The sequence below is a fragment of the Hemiscyllium ocellatum genome, chromosome 4 (genome assembly GCF_020745735.1).
Source record: "Hemiscyllium ocellatum isolate sHemOce1 chromosome 4, sHemOce1.pat.X.cur, whole genome shotgun sequence".
Lineage (NCBI taxonomy): Eukaryota > Metazoa > Chordata > Chondrichthyes > Orectolobiformes > Hemiscylliidae > Hemiscyllium > Hemiscyllium ocellatum.
In genome coordinates this window covers 88262632-88288395 of record NC_083404.1, presented here as the reverse complement: position 1 = coordinate 88288395, position 25764 = coordinate 88262632, and the positions used below count along the sequence as shown (strand labels likewise).

At 36.9% G+C, this 25764-nt stretch overlaps 1 protein-coding gene across 3 annotated transcripts; it reads right to left on the bottom strand.

Annotated features, from left to right (window-relative positions):
* Positions 1-18894: 18894 nt before the first annotated feature.
* On the bottom strand, positions 18895-24255 carry LOC132815442 (glucagon family neuropeptides-like). Of its 3 annotated transcripts, none has more exons than XM_060824379.1 (6): positions 24152-24255; positions 21698-21832; positions 21160-21267; positions 20611-20742; positions 20062-20182; positions 18895-19034 (listed from the first exon to the last, which is right to left on the bottom strand). In XM_060824379.1, the coding sequence occupies exons 1-6, from the start codon at positions 24250-24252 to the stop codon at positions 19026-19028; spliced, it is 606 nt and encodes a 201-aa protein (XP_060680362.1). In that variant the 5' UTR covers positions 24253-24255; the 3' UTR covers positions 18895-19025. The 3 variants fall into 3 exon arrangements, with proteins under 3 accessions (XP_060680362.1, XP_060680360.1, XP_060680363.1); XM_060824377.1 differs by lacking the exon at positions 24152-24255 and adding an exon at positions 23181-23233; XM_060824380.1 differs by lacking the exons at positions 18895-19034; positions 20062-20182 and having other exon boundaries at positions 20535-20742.
* Positions 24256-25764: the final 1509 nt, after the last annotated feature.

Below are 25764 nucleotides of genomic sequence, written 5' to 3'. Positions count from 1 at the left end.
CCCTCAACTCCACTTTTCTTCTTTTTCCACATAATTTTAAGAATGATTTTTGTAATTCAATATGAACCTTCCAATAATTTACTGTAATGCTTCACCTAAATTTAGCAAGCATTGTTGGACTTACTGCACAGTAATCGAGTCACATATATTTAAAGATGTTTCCTTCAACATTTTTGTCCATCTGCTCTTAGTGTGATAAAATAGAATGAGAAAAATTTGGTCATGCATATTTGTTGGGTTACTGTTAAAATAATTTTGTGTTATATTAATTATCAATTATTAATTCCAAGGCTTTGTCAAGCTTCAGTGCAGAATGGTGGGGGGAGTGGCGTGGTGGCTCAGTGGTTAGCACTACTGCCTCACAGTAAGATGGACCTAGGCTCAAATCCAACCTCAGGTGACTGTGTGGAGTTTGCACATTCATGTGTCTGCATGGGTTTGCTCTGGTTTCCTCCCACAATACAAGGATGTGCAGGTTAGATGATTTGGCCATGTTAAATTGTCCATAGTGTCCAAGGATATGTAGGTTAGGTGCATTAGGCAGAGGTAAATGTAGAATAATAGGGTAGGGGAATGGGTCTGGATGGGTTACTCTTCAGAAAGTCAGTGTGGACTTGATGGGCCAAATGGCCTGTTTCCTCACTGTAGTGATTCTATGATCTATGAATATGGAATATTCAAATTGTGCTAGGAGGTTCAATGCTGGAAACCAGCAAAAATATTTCCAAATCCTACATAATTATACATGATGTGCAACACTGAATGTATTGCCAAATTCTACAAACAACTCAGAAATATTTTCATAAGTTTGCAAAGCTTAATGATTATTACACACAGATGAATTGCAAATGTGTATCTGTGTCTATGCCTCCTATCTGTGTTGCTGGAGTATATTCGTTCATTTCTCACACAATTAAAGGTCTAGGCTATCTGTCATGATCTAGCATAGCCTATAATGGTGAGATATTACATGCTGCAAATTTTGCATTAGTTGAAACTATTCTAGTTTTACTATGGCTGCTGTGCCTTGAATACAGATCTTTTGATTCATTGCTTCATCTTTATTTAATGCATTGACACATATTTTGCTGATTTTGTTGCCACTTCAAATGGATACTATTAATTTATGTTCATTCGTGACTCTTTACAGGAAAACAAATGTGAAAAGGACTTTTAGCAGCCAATCCTATTCAGGGAGCTTTTGGATAAATTTCATTACTTCAATCAAGTTGCCACAAGTTAAATATCAGCTATTGGGCATTGTGTGTTGCAAATCCATTGAGCATTGTGATTTGGAAAGCAGGTGGAAAATAGTTTAAAAATAAGATATTTTTAATAAAGACAGAAGTGGTGTTGGAATACAAATTGTAAGACTGCATATAGCAAAAACCCATTGTTATAAATAACTAAATAAATTGAAGATAAAGCATCTTTAATGTTGTCACAGACAGATTGAACATTTCAAACAGCAAATAATGCAACAATAAAGCATAAACAGGTCCCATTTCAAAGAAATTATATATAGATCTATATGCATTTGAAATATTTCTCATGCATCAAATGCCTTAACTTAGGAGATTTGCATATCAGTTTTAATGAATTTATCCAAATTTAATATTTTAGGAATTATCGAGTTAACTTCCTTAAGACATTGATGTGATGTAGACATGGCAAGGGGATTGCTATCATAGATCATTTACTTTGTCAAAGTGAAACATAACTGCTTCAATTTACATCCCAAGAATTAGGGAAAAGAACAAAACAGGATTGTAATGGTTCTTTGCTTGGTATAGCATAGAATCAATTTGTAACAGATTGTTTGTGAGAAGCAACATATTGTATCAAATTCACTATTTAATACCTCAGAGTACAACTCCTCCAGGCAATGCCATTAGATATGGTTGTGTGAGCACTAAGCATGCAAATTGTTTTTATATGACATGCAGCCCAATAAATCTGCCTTATTTTGCTTATGAAACTAATTTCTAGCATAGAGTTTGCCTTGATAAAAATTACATTTTTAAACAGTTAAACATTCAAAAATGAGTGAACTACAGGAAGGTATTGTACCAAATGGATCATCCTACATCATCGTAACATAAGAAAGCGTATAATGAGAAATGACCATTTAGCCCATTGGCTACACAGTCCATTCATACAAGCCATTTTATTACTGGAATACATCCAATCTATTTAATCAATTCAGCATTGAAATAATTACATTATGTCATACAAAGCCTTGTAAATATATGTCTGGCAAATGTTTCGTGTTTTTGGCAATTTATGATTATATTCCCCTTTTCCATGCCTTTCATCATGAATTCAACAATTCAATGAGTGCAATTCCACAAATTGGCATAAAACCTCCTGTGCATTTAGATCTGAATACTAAGCTTTACTCATTCATGCCATCAAGCAAAAGTAATTGCTTCACCAGCTTAATGAACATTAATTTCAATACACATTTGTGAGGTGTTTTGCCAGGGATATTGTAAAATAGGCTTCCTCTCAAATTTAAATTCCTGCAAACTTAAAACCTTCTCCAGCTGATAATTCAGCTGTTTTGTGCAATTTAGCCTTATATTGGGCAGTAGTTCTATAACCAATTACAAAAAAAGGCAAAACTAATAATTTTATACTCAACTGTTTTATCTACATATTGCATAATGTAAAAATACAATTGAATATAAAAGGCACCATCCAATACGATTGTCTTATTTGAAGATAATATTGAAGCTTTATTTCCATTTACCATCCTTCACCTTTGAGGAATCCCAGATCCAAATATGTCATGATGGGTATACCGGTTTTGATAGTCCCAGCTCAGCTCACAAAAGGTTATTTTAGCACACCATAGCTTGGCTCTAATAGGCTTTAATGAGGAAGTGTGATGTGAGGTATAGCATGGCAATAAAAGCAAAGGCCAGTCTTCTGACATTTGATTTATGTATAGTTAAGGCAAACTGACCGACATTCTTACTGACCTGCAACCATACATGGTCCGCGAATATTGTTTATGTACAGGCAACTGTTTCTCCATCTCTATTCCTATCACCTACCTTTTGGGGAAGCACTAAACATTTTCAAGGTATCATGACCTTTGAACTACTTACAGTACCTTGTAAGTTCAATTCCTACTTAGTTAACTCAGTTAATGTACAAATTTCCAGTTCAACTCATCATACCTTGTTTTATGTAAAAAGTGGGCTGAACTTGGATGTAAAAATCAATCTTCTGAGAAAATTTAACCACAGGGTAACTTCAAATCAGTTTCTGCCATTCCCTCCTTTCATAATATTAATAGCTTCACTTTCAGTATTTTACATCTCTTGACTAAATGAAGCTCTTGTCGAACCCTCTCTTTGGCATGTGTTCTAAATATTACAGTACAATATCTATAAAATGTTATACATGTTTGGTAGCACAAGGCACTATAATATTAGTTTTGTTTTAAGGAACACTGTGGTAAGGTTCCATAGAAGATTTGTTCAGGAGTTACTACAATGTTAATAACCGGTCCATGGCAAAATACTTGTTTAATAAACATAACTTACTGAAATTCTTTTAAAATTAATTAATGCAGATCAACATATTTTAAGTTCAAATTTTAAGGTTTTCTTTTCTCTTGGAAACTGAAATGTTGTTAAAGAAGGATCATGATGTTAAATTTATAATAATTACTTTCATACATATGCTATTTAATGGGCAATTAAAGTGCCAAAAGATGCAAACAATATTTCGCACAAATGCATGCTCTAGTTGCTTCCCTGATGCTCCATCCATTTCTTTCGTAACTTAGACCAAATAGTTTAGTTTATTTTAATCACCCTCTATTGAAAGCTGAACATGTTATTTCAGTAATAATTAGTGTACGAATGATTGCAAGATAGAAATATTTGTTGCAATATATTCAGATGGATTGTATAAACTGTCAGAGTGCAACTTGGATGAATTATGGTTAGTGAAGTTAAACTTTACAATGCAACATACAGAATTAATCAAGACAATTTTACTCTATTTTCCTGGAAGTAATAGTTATAGTGAATATCTATAGCTAGAGATTACTCATAATTGTCTATTCATTACAGAATTAACTATTACGATGTACATAAATATGGTAATATCAGAAAATGCCAAAACAATATATGTTGATTTAAAATTAAAACATGTTAAAAACATGTACTCTGTGATAAAAAGATCTAAACTATCATTGAGAACTGTAGTGCATTAGAAATAAGGTTATCACTTCCACAGTCAAATTGTGAAACCTAACTCATAGGTATAGGTGTTATGTTTTGAAGATTCAATAGATAAAGGAAGCCTTGCATTTATATTCTTTTCAAGGTCTAATGATGTCCCAATGCATTCTACAGCCAATAAAGTACTTTGGAAGCACACTCACAGCTGTAATGTAGGGAACAGGGCAACCCTTTTTACGTTTCAGAAACAGCCTGAGTCTATATCAATATTTATTCCTCATGCAAGGAATTTGCACAATGCAAAGTCCATAAAATGACAATATGATAATGACCAGATAATCTCTTTTAGTAGAGAGATAATTGAGAGATAGGTTTTCACTAGGTCATTTGGAAGAACTTTCCTGCTTTTTTTTTTAAAAGTGCCAGCAAACTGTTTCAGGACAGATGGCTCATCAGTTTACTACTTCATCCAAACAGTGGCCTCTCCAACAGCATCCATTAGCATTACAGTGGAGCATTTAGTCTTAGCACAAACCCTAAATTCTTGAGTAACACAGTTGTGGACAATTCCAAGAGTGGGACATGGTTATACAGAATCAATTTACAATGAACTCTAATTCTAGCATGCATAATATGCTTGTTTACATCAAAATGTTTCTGCCTCTATTTGTCAAACAGGATAAAAGGCTTTCCTGCTTCTGTGAATGAATTAGTGGAACTCCAGCAAAACTACAAAGTTGTGAATATCAATTGAACCTAGAAACTTAATGACTAAGTTAAACACATCACCTGCTATTTGATATGCTGGAAAATGCATACCCAATCATTCTGGGCCATTAGACTGAAGATGCCTATTCAGTATTCTTCAGTTGAAAAGTATCAGCAACACCTACCATGATTTTATTTCCAGAAATGGACTGCCTGTAAAACTGCCTGGTAACTTATTTTACGAAACTTGCAATGTTTGTTTAAGCATTATTTTTTCACAGTCCTGCAACAAACACCGAAGAGATATTACAGAAGAAAGGGCAAGAATGATAATGGTAACACATAACCATACACATGTGACAGGTACAAAAACTGTAGATTTTTGAAGGGGAGCAGTGCAGTTAGAAACACAAATAAGTCAAATGTATGTTATAATCCATGATGAACCCAGAAAATTGTTCTATTTTTTTCTCTACTTGGACTCTTGAACAAGTACTATGAACGAGAGCATTTTTATAATTAGTGACTTCTAATATTCCTCTGTTTAATTTCATTGCTATAATTAATAATGGCCCTTCATAAAAAATTGAAGAAAGAAATCATATGTTTTGTGAAACTGCAGTGTTCTCAGCTGAGCACATTGCTTAGTCTTACAAAAATGTTTTAACTTAATTCCACTTTGTTGAGAATAAACAGTTTTTAAATTAAACAGAACAATGTCTCACATTTATATAGCACCTTTTATGAACATAGTGCATTCCAAACCATGAAGTACGTTTGAAACATTGACACTGTTGTAATGCTGGAAACTTGGCAGTCATTGTGCACAGTTGCAAGTAAAGCAAGTGCCTACAAATGGTAATCTGTTATTGACCACCATCTGTTTTTGTGGTGTTGATTGAGGAAAAAGTAAATAAACATAGAGAATAGGAGGCAGGAGTTAGCCATTGAACCTTCTGAGCCTGCTCCACAATTGAATATGATCATCCAACTATATTCCCTGTTCCTAATTTCTCCCCCTGTTCTTTGACCCTTTACTGCTAAAAACAATAACTAATTCCTTCTTGAAAACATTCAATGTTTTGGCCTTAACCACTTACTAAGGCAGAAAATTCTACAGGTTCACTACTCTCTTGGTGAAAAAAATTCTCCCTATCTCTGTCCAAAATGGCCTACAATGTATCGCTGGACTGTGACCCCTGGTCCTAGACTCCCCAGTCATAGGAACATCCTTGCTGTATTTACCCTTCTACTCCTATTAGAGTATTGGCCAAGCCACCATGGAAACCACATGCATTCTTCCTCTATCCATATGCCTACTTGTGATTACAGACAGAACCTCAGTCTAGTGTCTAATCTGAAAGCAGTACTTCCAACAGTGTGCAATTCCCTCAGTATTGCACTGGAGTGTAAGCCTTGACTTTTATGTTCAAATCCAGGAGTGAGATTTTAACCCACAACCCTCTGACTCAGGCAAGAATACTACCAAATAAGCTACAGCTCACATCCTGATACAAAATGATATCATATTAATACTCTAGCATCAATCATGCAATGTTATATCATATATTTGCTTTTGTATGCCTTTTGACTGTAATATTTTCAAACTTAAATTAATTATAATATTCAAACATTAAAGCATAACAAAATAAATTCTGGTTATTGATCAATAAACATTTCATACTTACTACACTTATACCACAACTCTTTATTTTTTAAAAAATGTAGTTTTGAACAACTCAAGGACTTTAATAACAAAAGCTTGAATCTATCAGTATCTTTAAGGTAGTACGCAAACCTAAGGTGATTAACATGACTTCATAGTTCAAATAAATTCCATCATTTTGCAAAAACTGCGTTACTGCTTTCTTAGTCATTTAAATTTACCTATTCCTTACTGTGTTTCCAATAATTAATACTCACTGAAGTCCTGCAATTGTCTTAAAAACTTGTAACATCATTCTGTGTCCTTGCACAATGTAGATTTTTAAAAGCATTTCAGTTGCTTTTCCTTATACTTCTTATTGTGCCAATACATAGTCTAATGTCATACCTCCTATAACCTGTTCCTCTCACAAAATGCAAACTTTCAGAATTTATACAATCAAAAATTCAATATCAGTGGTTAAAATGGAATTTACTAATAAGATGTAAGCAACTGTCCATGGCCTTTGGTCTGTTCCCGTAACTTTTATCACTGTTGTATGTTGCTATACCTCATCTAATCACAAAATACAAACTATTTCCCCATTTTGATCTACTCCAAAATCTGTCTCTCCAACCATGTGCGTTTCCTTCTGATCCACAGATTTACACAACCTCTCTTTACCATTTGCACTCCTCCATTCATATCTCCATTGCTCTTAATTCCTCACCATATTTTTGTTTCATTTTTCATAAACTTTTCACTTTCTCTTTTCACTTTTTGTCTGTTCTTTCCTCAAGCCACCCAAATGTAAGAAAGCTATTAAAAAAATTAACAATACTTGCAAAGGTTGATGGGGCCTCTGTTTTGCGATTTACATAGCAAGTCAAACCACAATTAGCTTTACTGGATTTTCCTTTGGATACTCTCCCTTCTCCATTCCGACACTATGTCTTCATTATCCCTATCACTATCTGTCACCTTTTTTTGATTCCAATATGCAATTATGAAAACTAAAGCATAACAATCACTCATGAAATGTTTCATTCTGCCAATGAGCTCCTTCTTGGGCTTCTAATTCTCCACTATTTCCCAAACTTTATGTTAATTAGCATCCTTCACCTCACAGGTGTAGAAAAGACATTTCAGGCCAGTTTCATAAACTGAATGGTACAGATATAAGAGTGTTTGCAAACTTTAGTGATCTAGATTACAGTAACAGGAATTGTAATCTGATAGGAAACAATCTTTACAGTTGGATCTGAGCTTGCTTTTAAACTCCTCACAAATAAACACAGACTCTAATCAACTAAATAGCACATTGGCCTTTGATTTATATTTAATGACCATGCAGCCCTACCAGGATGTTGATCAAATCCGCCCCAGTAAGGTTACGGCTTAACCCAAGGATGTAACCCAAGGCTCTGATTGTTAAATCGTTGCTTCAGCTTTGCTTTTTCCATTGCCTTCTTTTTCTATTACTTGCATGACACTGTCTCATTCAAATAATAAACAGGGTCATTAGAGCTTTGTAAAGTACAACGGTAAACTCACCAGTACAGCACTCTGAGTGGAAAGTCAGGTTTGTAGGGAGTTGAAGTGAGAAATTCACCACTGCAGCGTCATAGGCCAACTGACATTCACAGCTTTCAACCACAGCTCCCAGCTGGGTAATTTGCCTTGGTGAATTTATCATCCAGCACACGGTTTCACATAGAAAAAATATTTCTTTCTTACCACTTAGCATTATTGTCACTTATGTCTAGCAAAATGAGGAGATTTTTCCACTTGGATGTTCCCTGAACATAGTAAATTGAACATCTGCAGTCTGAAATTTTCCATTCATTAAGATGAGTAGAATGATATCAGGCACTGGGAAGTATGCAATATTCCGATATACATTCCTGATAAGCAACAGAACTCTATTATATCTATAAGTATTTCATGACAGAAATTGAAGTGGGTTAAAAAGATGAAACAATGTATAATACCTGAGAAGTGTACTTAAACCAATAAAACACTCTTTGGGCTTTCTACATTTGTAGATTATTGTATCATTCAACCCCTTTGATCATATTGCAGTTTAGCAACAGGCATTCAGCAATCATTCATTCTCCATTTTATACTTACTGTCCATAATCACTATCAGATTAGTCAGCTAGTTATAGTAAGAATCATGAATTGCAGCACACTGAAATTTCCCAACTTTTCCAATTTCCTTTGATGCGAAACATTCTGAGACTCTAACAGCTGAATTGAGGACATTGTGAAATGTAGTCATTTGAACACAGCAGTCTCCCACGAGTGACAAATGGCATAAGTGACCAAATAATTAGTTTTAGAGGTTTCAGATGACATAATCATTAGCTAGAACACCAGGAAAAATATACAACTCTTTACCATGTTGTACCAAGGAATATTTTACATCCAACTGAAAGTTCAGATGAAGCTTTAGTTTAACTTCTTATTTGAAAGATGAAATTCATGTTTCAAGTTCTGAACTATCAAAAAGGTGACTTAATAGAATATATAGATGTTATTTCATCACTTCACATTTGCTGGTGGTCAGAATTCTGAGTTTACAATTCAAGTTCCGTTAAGCTGCTATTAATTAAAGTACAAAGGATGTATCACCTATTTCATATCACCTTAACATAAATAGAACATAGACAATAATATGACTGATTGCATTTGAATATTACAGCAATAGTTAATTCTGTGGGAAATGTTACTTGTTTAGTACACAAATCAGAACAGTGGGGATAATGGCCAAAATTATTTAATGTTCTAACAAATGTTCTAATTCTGCCAAAGGGTTTCCATGAAAACATAAAAGTAGTAGCATGAACTTTGCAAATTAATGGAAATTGGTGAACGTAAAGTGAAAACCACATTAAAAGCAGACAGACTAGATTGAAGAAGGTTGAAAGAAGGAACAGAGTAGGAGATCAAGCATGTACACAGAACACATATGTATGTTTTAAGTTTTATTTATGACAAAACTTAAATAGTGAATTACAAGAGAATAAGGACAGGTGAAAAGGCAGAGGTTGCGTATTTTTTAGTAGCCAGTGCACATAGAATTGAATTTGATTTGGTCAATAAATTAACATGTGGCATTTTGGATTGATTGTGTTCGTTAGTATTCTAACAGGGATTTATATACAAATCAATAAGCTTTTTTTCAATATTAAGTAGCATATCAATCTAACTGTGCACATGGAAAAGCAATAATTCAAAATTAATTTTACGGATTTTCTATTTATTTAAAATCTACATTATTACCATTCAGTTGTACAGAGTTAAGACATACTTGATGAATGAGCAGTATTTCTTATGTCAACACAATTTTGGATAAACCTGTAAATACGTTTTCCTATTGATTCAACTAAACTATTCAGAATAATACCAACCTGAGACGTTAGATGCAGCAGACTCTTTGCAATAACACTATTCTAAATTGTAATGAATCATATGTAAACATCTCATTCAATCACATTTGAGATTGAATTATAAAATCCAACTGCTATTTATAAACACAACAGTGTTAAATCATAGCTCCAATTTCAAAGTGCATTATTGCATATTTTGTATCAGTTTGATGACCTATGGGTCAAGATTTTAACATTAAAAAGGTAAAAATACTGTGCCTACATGGTCCCTTGACATTACAGCAAGAAACTTTAATTATACTGCTGGCAGTCACACTTGTGCCACACAATCACTTCGTAATGACATGTAAATTATAATATTAGTAGCCAATGGGCAAGAATTTGGCTTTCTACTATCAGTTAATTTACAAATTTTCCTTGTGGTCTACTGAGTTGCCTCAGGAACCGATTAAACTTAGCTCTACTTCAAAGTGTTCTGACTATGCAAAGTCCTATCAGGTCAAGACTGGCCCCAAGAGCTAATCTCAATCTTCATGTAGTAGCAAGCTAGAAAGTTGGACTGTGAAAATGACACCTGAGTTATCCTGCCATTTCTGCCGTCATATGTATATCTGCTTCCTAGAGGTGCAAAAGTAATTGCATAAATTACCTATTAGAGGAAATTCTTCAAACAGTATTTGTTCTATTGTGTTTCTTTTAACTATGCACATACTTACACTGTAACAATATGCAGCTAGCTTATTGAGTAATGACTGTGGCTGAGAATCACTTAGCTGTAACATTGTAAAGGCAGGAGTTTCATGGTTCTTTATATACCACTAGCTAAAAATGATTGTTGAATTAAATAATGTTATGTCATTCAAGCTTATTACAAGCACTAAAAACACTAAACTAAAGACTCAATCATTTTTGCTGTTCAGCAAAATACACTAGCCATCAGTATTGATAGTGAAACACTACATGTAAAATGTGTCCATCAGTAACACGTTGTCCACAATTGCTGTAGCAATGTAACTTATGAATCTTAAGATGTAGAGTAATAGTACAAAATATAACATCTGGCATCAACTAATTACGATTATTGTTCACACTGATGAGCTGTCTAGTTATATTTCTTGATAGCACAGCTTCTAAACAAAACATTTAACACTGGAATTCATGATAGCTGTTTGCTTCGGCTGATACATTCTTCATTGTATGTATATATTCAGAAAAAGCAGAAGCATTAAAATTGTAATTTAGATATCAATTATAGTTGGATATCATTATTGAAGCATGAAGCAACTCAAATGATGATGTACTGCACTGTAAACTTTAGGTACTCTGGTTAATAAATCAACAAAAACTACTGTTAAAGAGAGAACTTTTCCATTAACACCACATTTAGGAAATCAAATTAACAAAAAGTGCTATGATTAATAGTCATAAATTGTTTTTGTATCTCCCTATATAAATCTTCAAATATTTTTGTTTGTTAAGAATAGTAATGATACCTTTGAGGAAATTTACTTTTGAATGTTACAGAGCTGGGAAGTGTGAGGGATCTGAATTAGTCAGCTATTGACTTAGAATGGATCAACATTATTTCAGCCTTGCATTTCAACTTTTATGAGTTGCCAATCTGTAAAAACTTATTGATTAGAATGTTGCCTATTGTTGTCAATGAAAACATTTAGCAAAAACCTGGGCATTGTCCGTTTTCAAGTTATAAAAAGAAATAGTAGTTCTAGTAAAACTTGTTGGTAGCCACATGGAAATTTTCAAATCAGATATCCCTCACTATTAGCCAGCTCTAGTGATCTTTGCAATAGAAAAATTTCCTACTGCATATCTTAACGTGTGGGATCCTGCTGTTCCAAATTAGTCCTGAATTTAATTCAAACTTTCTCAGCAATTCAGTGATGTTCCAAGCTATTTATATCTTGATAGAAACCTGTTAATGTGGGAAACTCAATTTAGTTTTGCCAATGCTGGTTAAAAAAATTACACCTTTATGAAAATTTCACAATGCTCTACGTAGATCATAATTATATTTAGCAAAATTGAGGAATATTTTTAACCATGAATTTGCCTTATTTCTGGGATGGAAGAAAATATTGCTTACCACCATCTCTCACTAGAAATCGCAAATCTGCAATAACAAGACAGACTTTCCATTGTGGCATATAGCCCAAACCCTTAGAAAATTGATAATTGAAGTTCATATCCAATTGAAAACTATACAATGGTGGATCTTTAATAGTGGAAACTATTTATTGGTAATTTATTGGTAACAGCACAATAATAACATAAGCCTCAAATATTACAGTCAAGAGATTTATAGATGCCAAGTAGATGCCAAATGTGCATGCATTTAGAGTCTAGTTTATGTTTAAATTGCATATACATAAGTGAAGCTTGGCAAAGAGCTGTTTTAAAATTCTGTTTTAGGAGTATAGTACAGGTCAACTGTGACTAGCCAAAAGGTTTTCCAACATAATCACTGAAAAGTACCTATTCAGACTTGTTAGTGGTGACATACTTCCTCGTTACTAATGCTATTAGCAAAGAATGTTTTGAATAAGTGATGACCTATTATACTGCATTAAAGACTTTTATGATTCCATAAATGTTTATATCATGTTGACAACAAAAAGAAAAATATGTGGAAAAGTCCAAATTATACGTCGCTCAAATCATCAAAGTCAAAGAGAGTTGTTTATCTTAGTAGATTAATTTTTCTTTCTTTATTATTTTCTTGAATAACCTAGTTTAAACACTGAGCAGAGGAGCATCATCAATTATACTAAACTAGGAAGATAGGAACAGACATACAATGAGGTTTGTGGCTAATATGTATCCTCACGACTTAACTCTGCTTTTTCTGCTTTTTACTCATGACCTAACCACCGGAACCTTGATGACATTCTATGAATCTGTACTGCACTATACCTCTGGAGGAATTAATCACATAGCAACAACACTGATCTGAACTGGTAAATAACAGGAAATTCCACAACTATGTCACATAAATGGTTTACATGCACTGAAATGTAGAATACAATAGTATACACACTAGCCATTTTATCTGACAAGTTTACAGTTGCTGGGTAAAATTTATTGCCCTCCCTTGAGGTGGATTTGAAGGTGGAGGGCAATTAATCAGGATGGAAGGTGGAAACCCCATCACCTTCACATGGATGGTGTTCTCATTCTGATACCAATTGAGATCCTTAATTGGACAATTGATGCCCACTGAATGGCTTCATCCCACTGTGGGTATTCATGCTGCAAAGGCTGGTCAGTTACTGCAGTTACAGCTCAAAAACATAACCTGCATCTGGCAAATTGTTTCCGGATGTACTTGTTTATCTATGATCATCTGTGATCTTTTTGCATTCTTCAACACTGTTTTCCATAACTTCATTTTGAGGAGATCAACAAATTTTGATAAAGAATTTTTTAATCAACACTCTATTACTGTAAACAAAATGGCCTCATAAATAGACTTCTATGGAACATGATCCAGCATATTTTATATTCTGATCATTTCAATTTGATTCATAATTTCTTTCAGCTTCTACTGTTCAAACATTTACCTAACTAGCATGTTATCAACTGTGATTAAAGTCAATCAATGACTTCTCAGTTCATTCACATTGGAAAGTATGTTATAAAATACTACCAGATATAAAATAAATAATTAAATGTTGGAAATGCACACAGCAATCAGACTCAAAATGTTAACTTACCAGATGCTACCTGACCTACTGTGCATTTCAACACTTTTTCTGCTTTTAACTCAGATTTTCAATATTTTCAGGACTTTTTATATCACCATTTTATGTACCATCATCTGGACTCACTGTTGAGACAAAAATATTTCAAAACGTAGAAAGAAAGAATGGTATCAGAAGTCATTAATAATGATTTTCAACTGTTTATATTTTTTGAAAATAGAAGTTTCACAAAGACCACTACTTGCCTGATCAACTGAAAGGTACAGCTTAGCAGTTAACCATCAAACATCATTAACTAGTACATTCTCAGTGGTAGTGTCTGTACTAAGCAATCTGTTTGCTAACCAATGAACACTCTCTTCTCATACTGTATGATAGTAAAAATGCTGTTTTTCCCTTTACTTTGGTATAATTCTTGATGAGTGCAAGCTGAAAACATTTGAGAAAACATGATTGGTTTCAGCAATGCTCGATTTCATATTTATTCTTTATGATCCTATTTTGAGCATGTCAGATATTAAGAAATATGTTTGCAACCATTTTTCTTAACTTTTTGCTTCTCTCTTTTTCTTTCCCTGCTGTGTATCTAGTTCTGTCTTTGTGGATATTTCAAACCCTTACACCTATCTTTTACTGTCCATCAACTGTTTTCTACTTTCCCTAATCCTTGAAGGACTATAACACTTTCCAAGTTCTGCCTTTTTAGAATATACAATTGTATAAAATGACAAAATATTAGAATTAATTTAGCTTTTTCAAACATTATTAAAGCATGTAAAATGCTAGTAAGGAACACTTGCCGTCAAATATAGACAACAGAATGGCAAAGAGAACAAACATTGAATTCTGATTAAATTGTTTCAACATTTTTCATATAATTTATGATTTTCAACAAACCAGGTATTTATTATAATTCTAATATGGGAGGGTGATGGTTTTACAATGGGAAAGAATATGTTGAAGAAAAGGATGATCTGCATATATAGAATTTTCAAACACAAAGAACTGTGAATGCTGAAAATCAGAAACAAAAACACAAAATTGCTGGAAAAGCTCAGCAGGACTGGCAGCATCTGTGGAGAGAAAGCATTGTGTCATAGAATCATAGAGATGTACAGCATGGAAACAGATCCTTCGGTCCAACTCGTCCATGCCGACCAGACATCCTAACCTAATCTAGGCCCATTTACAAGCACTTGGCCCATTTCTCTCCAATTCATATGCCCATCCAGATGCCTTTTAATGTCATAATTGTAACAGCCTCCATCAATTCCTCTGGCAACTCGTTCCATATACGCATCATGCTTTGCATGAAAACGTTTCCCCTTAGGACCATTTTAAATTTTCCCCTCTCACCCTAAATCTCTCCCCCACTCCAGGAAAAGGACTTTGTCTATTTACTCTATCCATTCCCCTCATGATTTTATAAACCTCTATAAAGTCATCCGTCAGCTACTGACACTCCATGGAAAACAGACCCAGCCTATTCAGCCTCTCTCTATAGCTCAAACCCTCCAACCCTGGCAACATCCTTGTAAATCTTTTCTGAACCTTTTCAAGTTTAACAACATCTTTCCTATAGCAGGGAGATCAGAACTGGATACCATAATTAATGTTTTTGATCCAGTGACCCTTCTTCAGAATAGACTCTGCTTCCTTAATTCTGCTTTCTCTCCACAGACGTTGCCAGACCTATTGAGTTTTTCCAGCAATTCCTGTTTCTCTTTCTAAAGGCTTCAAATTCTGCAGTTATTCTGTTTCCACACTGAAAGTAATCTAATCTAATCTAATCTAATCTATTCTTATTGCAACTGGGTTGTCAATAGAGACAATTTGCTAATTATTTTGAAAATTATCATTTTTTGCATTGTTACATTTTCAAAACGAATTGTATCAATGAAAGAACAATAACTCAGCAGTCAGACCAATAATCTGACATTTTCTCAGCCCATCATTTATACCTAAAGGGAGGAGTTCATTTAAAGATTATTAAGGCAGGTACACTCACTACCTATAGAATCCCAGCATAATCAGGGCTTGAAACCATCATTGTCAAGTCATAGTTGAAAATGTCATAGTCAACTTAGGAAATTGCTACCATAAGAAAAACATTTTAAATATTACTAAATATTCTTAAAGTTGGAACAAAGCACATCCTGCCAGCTTTTCCTCCCATTAAAAAAAATGGTTTACTAATGTGGTGATAATATCATTAACCCAAACTCACCTGGAAACTTTTATATAATGTGCTGTCTCACTAATACTGATTTTATTTTATGTGAAGCAATTCTGGATATGCATCAATGCAGAAATGCTAATCTGGATCAATTACAAGTCACAGAAACTAACACCAGTGCTGATGAACATGAATAGGTTCTGTCCTGAGATGAATATCAATGTTTTCAGTGATTCAAACTGAGGTTAAAAGGTAAAATTTGTGGCAAACTTGTCAGGAGAAAACCATTTTTTTCAGTGAATTTGTGTGCAGTATTGACAAAAATGTTTGTGGTTTCCAGCTGAACTTGCAGTTTGAATCAAATTCTAATCATTCTTTTTATGCTTTTGTTTATCATTAAACCATTAGCAAAACAGGCTCAAGGGACTGGATTGACTACTTCCACTTCTTAAGTGCCAATCATACAGCAAAGGAAAGGATATTCAGCCTATCTTGCTGGCGTTTTGAAAACTAACATAATCTGCTAAATTCATCTGTTCTTTCTCTACACCATTGTTCAAAAGTTTGTAATGAGACAGGGTCATAGAGTCATATAGAATGGAAACTGACCCTTTGGTCCAACCAGTCCATACTGAACATAATCTGAAACAAAACTAGCCCACCTCTGTACAAACATTTCTTATTCATGTACTTATCTAAATGTCTTTTAAATGTTGTAACTATACCTGTATCCAGTACTTCCTCTGAATGTTCATTCCACACACAAACCACTGTGTAAAAAAGTTGCCCATGTCTTTTTTATTTCTCCTCTCTGCTTAAAAATATACCCCCCAGTCTTGAACTCCCCAAATCTAGGGAAAAGATACCTGCCATTCACTTTTTTTATACCCCTTATGATTTTATAAACCTTTATATGGTCACCCCTCAATCTCCTACAGTCCAGAGAAAAATGCCCCAGCCTATCCAGCCTCTCTTTCAAACAAAAACCCTTCATTCCCAACACCATCCTGGTAAGTCTTTTCTGAGCCCTCTCCAGTTTAATAATATCGTTCCTGTAACAGGGCAACTATAAATGTAAACAGTATTTCAGAAGATGCCTCACCAATGTTCTATTACACTTATGCTTTATCATCAAGGTATTTTTCACTGCACATCAATGTGATAGTGGTAGAATGATGCCAACCAGATTCCATTATAACCCCTATACACATTCAACATGGCAAGTCACCTCTAGAACATCAACTTATGGCACTTGAGCATCATATTAGATCTCATCAATGTCCACTCAGGTGACAAGCATGTTCAACTTGGGCATTTTATTAAATTTATGCTGAAATCATTATCATGTTCTGACAGAACTGATATAATTAAAAATAAACTTGGAGATATTTTGTATATGCATGAATTCATGCAAAAAAACTTAGACCTCATTAATTAAAATAGAAAGCACAGCAAGGAATGTGCCTGGGGTCCATCAATTTACTCCACACCTTGACTAAAGTCTGTTATGAGACCAGTCTTACTGAGTTGGAGCTGGGAGACCAGAGCTATGCAGTTTGTTTCACCCAGGAAAACAGGAAGGTTATACCTCAATATTGAACAAAGCTCTCAAACGCCAGTTAAATGTTAACATTAATTAAAGGTTGGTTCGGGTTTGGAGGAGGGGTTAGGAGGCAAATATTCTTTGCCAACATCATACTTTGGTCTGAGTTTGTTTTAATCTATTCCACGAGTATTTTCCGCAGTCTTTTTCCTATTTATTTCATGGAAATCATTTCTTGCCTCCTTGTGCCTCAATTAAGATGTGGAAGAAATTAATGTTCAATATTGTAATGGTGGAATGTTACAATGCAGAAGATTGAATTCTGTAGCTTAGGTTGAAGGGTTACAATACAAGGGTTGCATCAATTGAACGGATTTTCCTTACTCATACTTTGGTTCGTGTTGAGACTATAGGCACCAGTGGGTATTATTAAATGAGTGAGAGTCTATTTGGTTAAATTTCAGACAGATCTTAACGTTTTAACAGGTACTGTTATATATTAGATGTGGAGAAATCTGTGGCTAGCCCATTCACTGTCTTGAACCGGGAAGAGTTTTGGGGAACATTTAACTTGACTTAAACTGTCTTGGGAACTGGTGCACCTTGACAAAGAGTGACCACCGCAGTATTTGAGCTCTGATTAAGGTGGCGTTGAGGAAGGTGGGAGGTGGAAATGGTCAGTGTAAAACCCAGCAATGCCTCCCGTTTCCTGCTGTATGACCTCACGTGCCTATTGCTTCCCATGGTGTTGCCACGTGTCAGAGTGAGAGTTGAAGGTGCGGGCTGGCCGTGCGGGCGGGTTAATCACAATTATCTGGTGTAGTCACTCGTTATGTAACGTGGGAGTTTCTGGTTAGTTGGAAGGTAATTTTCGTGGTGTTTTAACTTCCGATTGACTTCTGTATACACCAGGATGCCCTCCTGACGTGATCATAATACCTTGCCGTCCATGAAATATGTATACTTTTATTTGAAATGTTTATGTTTTTATTTCAGTCCCTCAGAATATGAATGAGTTTGAATTAATATAGTTTAGACGCGTTCGTTTGAGCAGAAGACCACATCTGCTTGCAGCGCATGCAACGATTAGACGAGATTATATGTGTAAAAATGCATTGATGTCGACTTTACAAAGTGTTTGGATTGACATTAGCGATCAATTCCTGACTGAAGTACCTGCCTCATTTTGTTTAGATTCCTTCATTTACTCCACTGCTCAAATGAAAAGATGTCCAGAATTGCAGTTTCTGTTACTGTTTAATCAAGTTAATCAAGATCGATCAAATGTCTGTAGTTTGTAAAGTTTAGTAAGGCATCTGGTGTCCCTATGGTTTACACAAGCTCTCTTGGTGACGCGTACATTAACGAAACACAGCGTTTGATGAGGACGTCTAGAATAGATAGGAATCTGAGCACAAGGCTGTACGCCACACTGAGCGCAATACACAAATCACAACTTCACAACTTGCAACGATAGACCGCACGAGATCCGCGAGCTGTAAAAAGGCTCAAATGTAAGCTGATGTGTTGCAGCAATGTAGGGCCGCTTTTTAAAAAATAAAACAAGGAAAAAGAAACCCTCTGTAATTCATGTTGATTTAAATGACGAATCAAGGCACCAAAGCTGCAAGCTGCATCCTGGGTCAATTTGCCTGGAGGAGAATGCAAAATTAAAATAAGATTGAGTTCAGACAGGCTTAGATGCAAACGCCCATGAGCTACGACTAGTTTCCCCAAATGCCTGAAAATTTACGCCTTTCGTGGGTTTCATTTGTTTTCTTTCTTAATTCTACAGATAAATTAAACCGCGTCGTTAAAGTCCTCTCCCACGTTTGTTAGTAAGCAATGATTTCCAGGGCCAGGGCGTTTGCGAGTTATTTCAAGTCTGAAATATTGCACTATGTTCCTTTCTACAAAGGGGAATCCGTTTCGCGTTTTGCCAAGATGTGGTTTGAACGTTAGAAACTCACATGCCTGGTTCAGTCACTTTAAAATGAAACCTCGCGTCTAGCCATATCGTTACATTGAACCTTGTAATTGTGCAGATCCTTTTTCATCACCGATTTTAACATCATATCATGGTCAGTCAGCAGTTCGCTATTGGTTTGTCATGTTATTCGAATAAAAATGATCCCTCGCCTTCCTTATTTGCCAGATCACATGGTTTAAACATTTTAAAGGAAGCAGCTCTTTTTTTTAAACGATGCTACAGTCTTGCACAAAGCTGCCCAGAGTGCCCAGGAAGCCTCACTGGTTTCCCTTGGGGGTGGTTCATGGCACTTGCAACTGCAATGCCATTGATTGGGAACTTTTAAGAAACCAAATCTATATCCATTTGGAGTTTTCGGACTTGTCTGCGGGACATGATGTGGGTGTTAAGACGTGGTTCTTGCGCCCGTGTACTGCTGATTTGCATGTTCTTCTATCTGCAATCATTAGCAAACGGCAGAACCAGCATTTAACAGAGTCATCCATCATGGCAAAGCAGGCAACCCGTATTCCTCCCCCCACCCACAACACCTGCAGCTTGGTGCCAGACTCAATGCTGCTGTTTTAAAGCTGCTGACCAGACACGGCATGTGAGTTTGCAATCGATTGTAAATACTAAGAAGTTGTTTAGTAATGCGGGGCACTACTTGCATTTTGTCTTTTGTGAAAGCTGCCTATACTGGAACTCACCGACAAGGAGATCTGCTGCAGCAATTCTCCCAAACCAATATCATAATCCCCTTCCAGCAGCCTAAACAGAGCATCAATGCCTATGTCGTCGATAATGTGGTCAATATTAATATCTTCCGGGCTGTTGTGGATGAAAAACACTAACCTTTTAATTTTAGTTTGAAATCAGTACACACAAACAGAAACAATATCCCAACATACCTTACACCGAGTATAGCTACGTATTTCATATAAAACCAACCACTCACACGGATATTGTTGTTGTGCACACTTTATATGAATTGCTCTGTAATATATAACCCAAAAATGAATCGTCCACAAAGTAGACCTGTGCGTCCTATAGTGTTTTACAAAAAACAATATTTTTATCAAAATATTCGTTTTTAATGGCTTTACTTCATACATAAATACATGTTTAAATAACGGGAGCGATGATTATTCAGTCGTTTGAAACGAATCTTGGATAGGGCTGTATACGTACGGTGGGTGCTCACTCATTGCTACAAATAGAATACTCGGCGTCCTTTATTTTTAACCCTTTGTTTATACCTTTTCCCCAGGACGGCTGCCAGATATTTCTTGACAGCCATCTGTTTCCTGTAACGGCTGTAGCTGTCGGTAAAGATGCCATCGGAATGCCGCTTTGACAGGGGCTCTGTCTCCTTCTCAACACTGGTGCCACTGCAGACGAAAAATAAAATCAACACTCCAAGACCGTTTGGCAAACACTGCGTACAGCTCTTTCTAGATGACAACGCAGCCTACTAGATTAAACTGACGCCAGCCCCTTACTCCTTGAATTGCACACATGATGCTTTACAGTTACTTCATTTCCAAAGGCGCTATTAACTTTGGGCAGTTTACAAAAACACACAAAGGCCCGTTAACATTCACGAACGCTATGTCCTTGAACTAATGTAAACAGTCCCACTCCCCAAGGGCCATCCAATACGGTTTTACCAGATTATAGGATACAATGGAGAGTGAGGGCAAGGAAATTATTAACGAGATGGATGTGACGACGCATCAAGTCTGAGACAAGAATCCAGTGCTTCACTGGGACACTGAGATGTTTATGGACAACTACTAACAGCTTACCCATCGCGCTTTTTACGGAGGAGGGAGTGAACGAATTCTTTTGTTATTTCCTGTGCCAACAATTCCCTTAGGCGTTTATGAAGTATCGCATCAGCGTGCCTTTCTGTTCTGTGATACACAAAGACCATGTACAAAAGAAATCAGTGATCCCTGACTGCATCCAATAAATTATTTGTTCAAAATAAGATTTAGGATTCGCTGATAATGTCATCTAAAGTCTGCATTTCCATTCTATTCACTGAATACTGACAGAAATTACAGATTTTTAAATTACTTGATATTGCTTCTTGACATCGGGTGTAGCATCGTAATTACTGAATTGATTAACATAAATTTACACTGTTTTAAATAACCCCACGGTCTGTGCTCCCCTGTTGTGTTTTACTCGTTCCGAGATCCTTCAATAATTCAGGAACATTAAAAAGTCTCCTGTTTCTAAAGGGAACATTTGGGAAGTAACTATACAAAAGATTCGGCACACGGCTGTCGGTTCCGGCAAGGACTGCGGGTTATTTTAGCAACAGCACAGAAAAATCACCTTTTCTCCGGTGGATAGTATAACGTGTTTACATCATCAATGACCGATGAAGGAATTCGGATGCCATTTCGATCAGTTTGATAAGTCAGATCCGGTAGCGAGTTTCCCTCTTCATCATACGCTTCATCGTCAACCCTGGGGACGAACGAAAAGATTAAATTCTGTCCGCACCAGTTGATAACATGATGAACTAAGAGCGGAGCGGCTGCTGGATTTGTTCCCTTTTGTTCTCAGCCTGTGGTTTACTTGGTTCCCATGGCCCTAGATGAGCTCTGTTTAGGATTGAGATGAGACCAACGCCAGACGTGAGCTAATTCGCAAGTGATGTTCAACTTGTTTTGACGCTCTTCATTGCTATAAGTAATTCATAGCCCTGCTAATGGAAATCCCGGGGCGCTACAGGAACCTTTCTGGGATTGTACACTATTGCCCTATTCTCACGGGAGTTCGTGATGAGTATGGTTCCTGAATAATTGACCATATACCAAGCCATTGGGCGGCTTTTCAGATGAGCTGAAATGAAAGTTCAAAATGTTGACTCCCCCCCCTCACCCTTCCTCGCCCCGACCGGGGATAACACCGGGTGTCTTATTGGTGGGGGGTGGGGGGGGAGGGGAGGGTTGATTTCAACACTTTAACCGGTTAACAAAGAGCTCTGTCAAATCACTATGGTTCTGCATTTTAACCCCGCGGAAAGAATGCTCAGAAAATAAATGAACAACTTCACATTGCCAAGTGACCGTTATGGCCATTTGATAATCCCCTCAGTTCAAAAATCTAACCCTGGAAGTTTGCTGCTCAGATGACGAACTATCCTTGATGTTAGGGACAAGATCACCTCCTAGGAGTGAAATTACAGAATGCCCAAATGACAAGTTGTTGCTGACGCTCTAGCCACAGTGCTCAAAATAGTCAAACATTTCCATCATCCCAGTTACCTTCACAATCCGCACACCCATCCACACGATGCAAGCACACAGTTCGACATTTTAGCAATTGAATGTGCATTCCAGTAGCCATAATGATATTAAACTCCCGGATGATTACAAGAACAACTGGTTAGCTTTCGGAATGAGTTATCACAGTCCCTCCCCGTTTCCTGGAAGTATGCAAACCGCTCTGGGAGGATTTGCTAAAGTATCCTCCTGAGCCAACGCACCCAACGTGTTGTCATTTACCATCATCACGCAAACGCAACTTTTCTGTCAGGCAGGCAACATTCTTTGCTCTAGATTCTTATACATTTCAAAGATGAATAAAATAATTACAATTACTAAAAAGAATGTAAACCTCCAAACCGTCAGAACAAAAACGCAGGACCTCAAACAGTCCTCTTTTAAAAAGCAAAAAGATTTCGGCCTGGACTGGGCTGGTTATAAAACCTAGTTCTCTAAAGTCTGCATCTAATAACCGCTCCTGATCTAATGCAGCATTTCCCACCGGCTCCCCTTCCTCCTCCTCCTCCTCTCCCCGCGACACTAACTGACGCGCTTTTACACCGACTCTCCGGGGGACTTCCATTCCGTCCTGTCTCGAACAACCTATTGTTTTTTAAAAAATAAACAAACTCGGAACTCCGTCCCAACAACAAGGCGTCCACATAACTCCACTTCCTGTAGCCACGGGGAGAGAGAAAAATACTCTGTCTGTCTGCTATCAGTGCTAAACGTTGCCTCTTTTACCTCTGATTAATCACAGCGGAGAGACGCCACGCCTGCTCTCGGCTTTGAGCCCCCCACCCCCCTTAAATAAACAAGCCATCCATAGTATCCGAGACCCGATACCTTGTTGTGACTTGACTGATAGGCTGGTATTAGTCTCTGTCACCACTCGGAGACGAATTACAAACCCGCTATAAAATACGTTGTTCTGGGGGTGGGGGTGAAAAGGCAACAGCAAACATACCCAACAGCTGCCAGGGTTTTGCTTCCATTTCCTCCCACGTTGGTTGAGAAACAATAAGAAATAATGTGGTCCTCTGCCCCCTGACTGTCTCCTTCACATCTCCTTGTCCACGCTTCCGCCTCTCGCCTCTTTCTATTTTGTTTCTGGTTCGTTTCCCTGCTCCCCCTGCATTAAAGCTCTCTGTCCTTCTAATTAGGAGTATCGGTCTCTCTCTCTCTCTGTCTCTCTGCTCATCGCTTTCACTCACATCCCTTCCTCTATCCCACGCTGCGCCAGACAAGAGCGAGATCAGACTCGAGCGGTCTCGCCGGAGCGGGGCGCCCGGGATCGAGTTCCCGGACATTCGCTGTGTCAACAAGTCAGGAGTGTCCACATGGATGGCTGTCCAAGCCACTGGAAGCAGTCACTTCAACAGTTAGGAGCAACGCACAGACCGCAGACAAACACAGTGCAAATCAAACAAAGCCAAGTAACAAAGAAACCATCCAAACCAGAAAGGCGTGCAAGGAAAAGTCAGCTCCAACGAATGACAGAATGCCAAACACCTACCTGAATTCGGGGTACTTCACTCCAGCCGGTGAACCGTAGACATTGCAATGCATTATGATCCCATACACAACCATAAATGCTAGCGTCGCTTTGTTAGGCATTCTTAATCTGTAAAGTGAATTTGCGAAAGTTTAGAACTAAAAAGCAAAAGGCACGTTTAATTCTTGAAATGAATGAACAGGAGGAGCGTCTCAACTTGGCATTAGGGAAATAAAAAGTTGGAAAATTAGATATCGTTACCAAACACATGCAGCTTGTCTCTAGATCTAGTAGCCTGTGCTAACTAAAAACAAAACCGGCTTGCAGTCAGGTTACAGAAATGCTAACTTTGCTGTCACTTACCTTTTGCAGGTTGGTTGAATGTTGTGCACGATCTGGACCAGGTTTAGTCCTGAATCTGATCAAATTCTTGCTCACGGCAATTCACTGAGGCGTCGCTGAGATGCTAGTGCTGTTCAACCTTTCACCGTTCCGCGCTATTATATATATATGCAATTATCAGAAATCTTTGCAAACACTATTTGAAATACACATAGCAACAGATGTCTTTGTAAACATTTGTCTACATCTTCGCCTTTTTTTATGAACTATTGTTTGTTGTACAGTTGCACTCGGATTTTTATTCATGAATCAGACTGCTTGCCTTCTTTACAGAGTCGGTGCAAGTCACGTTAAGACCATGTATCACCAACAGACGTCATCAGCTTGCGATATTCCTCCCGGAATATAACATCTTTCTTTCTCATCGTTTATCTGGCCAAAGACAGAGCTCACTCATCAACACTAAGACCAAATTAAACATTCGATTGTGCTAATTATTGTGCCAGGGTTTCTCAAATTACTTTTTTTTAGCATTCCCGTCTCAACAAAGGCAATAACTCAACACTCTCTAACTAAGTAAAGGGAAACAGATAATAGAGCGTTTGGTGCAAACATAACGCAGTATAGACTTCAACTGCAATTTGTTGGGGGGCGGGGGGAGTTAGTTTTGGAAATATGAAGTGCATGTATTGATTGGTATCGATGAGTATAAACGGGTATAAACGGTAAATAGGGTCAACATAATCTGATTGCAGTTCCCGAAATCTCTGTGATTCCAACAGGCAAAAGAAAAGACCTAATGCTAACGATTGCAGTTCACCATTTCCCTTTCTGTAAGACTGGTCTTGTTCGTTAGTGCACTCCAAGTGTTAGGTGGCGTTTAGCGCCTAACTAGTTTCAACGCTGTCATGAGCCAGCACCGCGGTGCTATCCAAAGGCAAAACCATTGGCATGCCGTCCCTCTTGAAGGACGATGACATCCGAAGAATTTTAGTTCAAAGATGACAACCTTTCCATGTGCCCAAATATTTAATAGTGAACATTTGCAACCCCACCTTTAAAGTCTTTTTCTTTCCTTTTCAACTACTATGTAGCGCTTCAACAAAAGCTGAAGCTTTTCGGACTCACATAATGGCACTGCAATAGTTCATATTTCAATAGTAAATCCCAGGGCTATCACAAGCCCGGCTCTTTTTTTTTTGCGTTCAGTGCACTAAGAGGGGTTAGTTTTTCAAAGCCCTGAAATCTTATTTCCACAGAATGTATGCAAATCTGAAAGTCTTGCCTCTCAA

Excerpts from the sequence above, each read along its gene's own strand:
- LOC132815442 (XM_060824379.1), bottom strand. The coding sequence starts at position 24,252 with ATGCCTAACAAAGCGACGCTAGCATTTATGGTTGTGTATGGGATCATA. Across the intron at positions 21,268-21,697 it reads TACTATCCACCGGAGAAAAG|AACAGAAAGGCACGCTGATG; the intron begins GTGATTTTTCTG and ends TGTGTATCACAG. Across the intron at positions 20,743-21,159 it reads CTCCGTAAAAAGCGCGATGG|TGGCACCAGTGTTGAGAAGG; the intron begins GTAAGCTGTTAG and ends TTTCGTCTGCAG.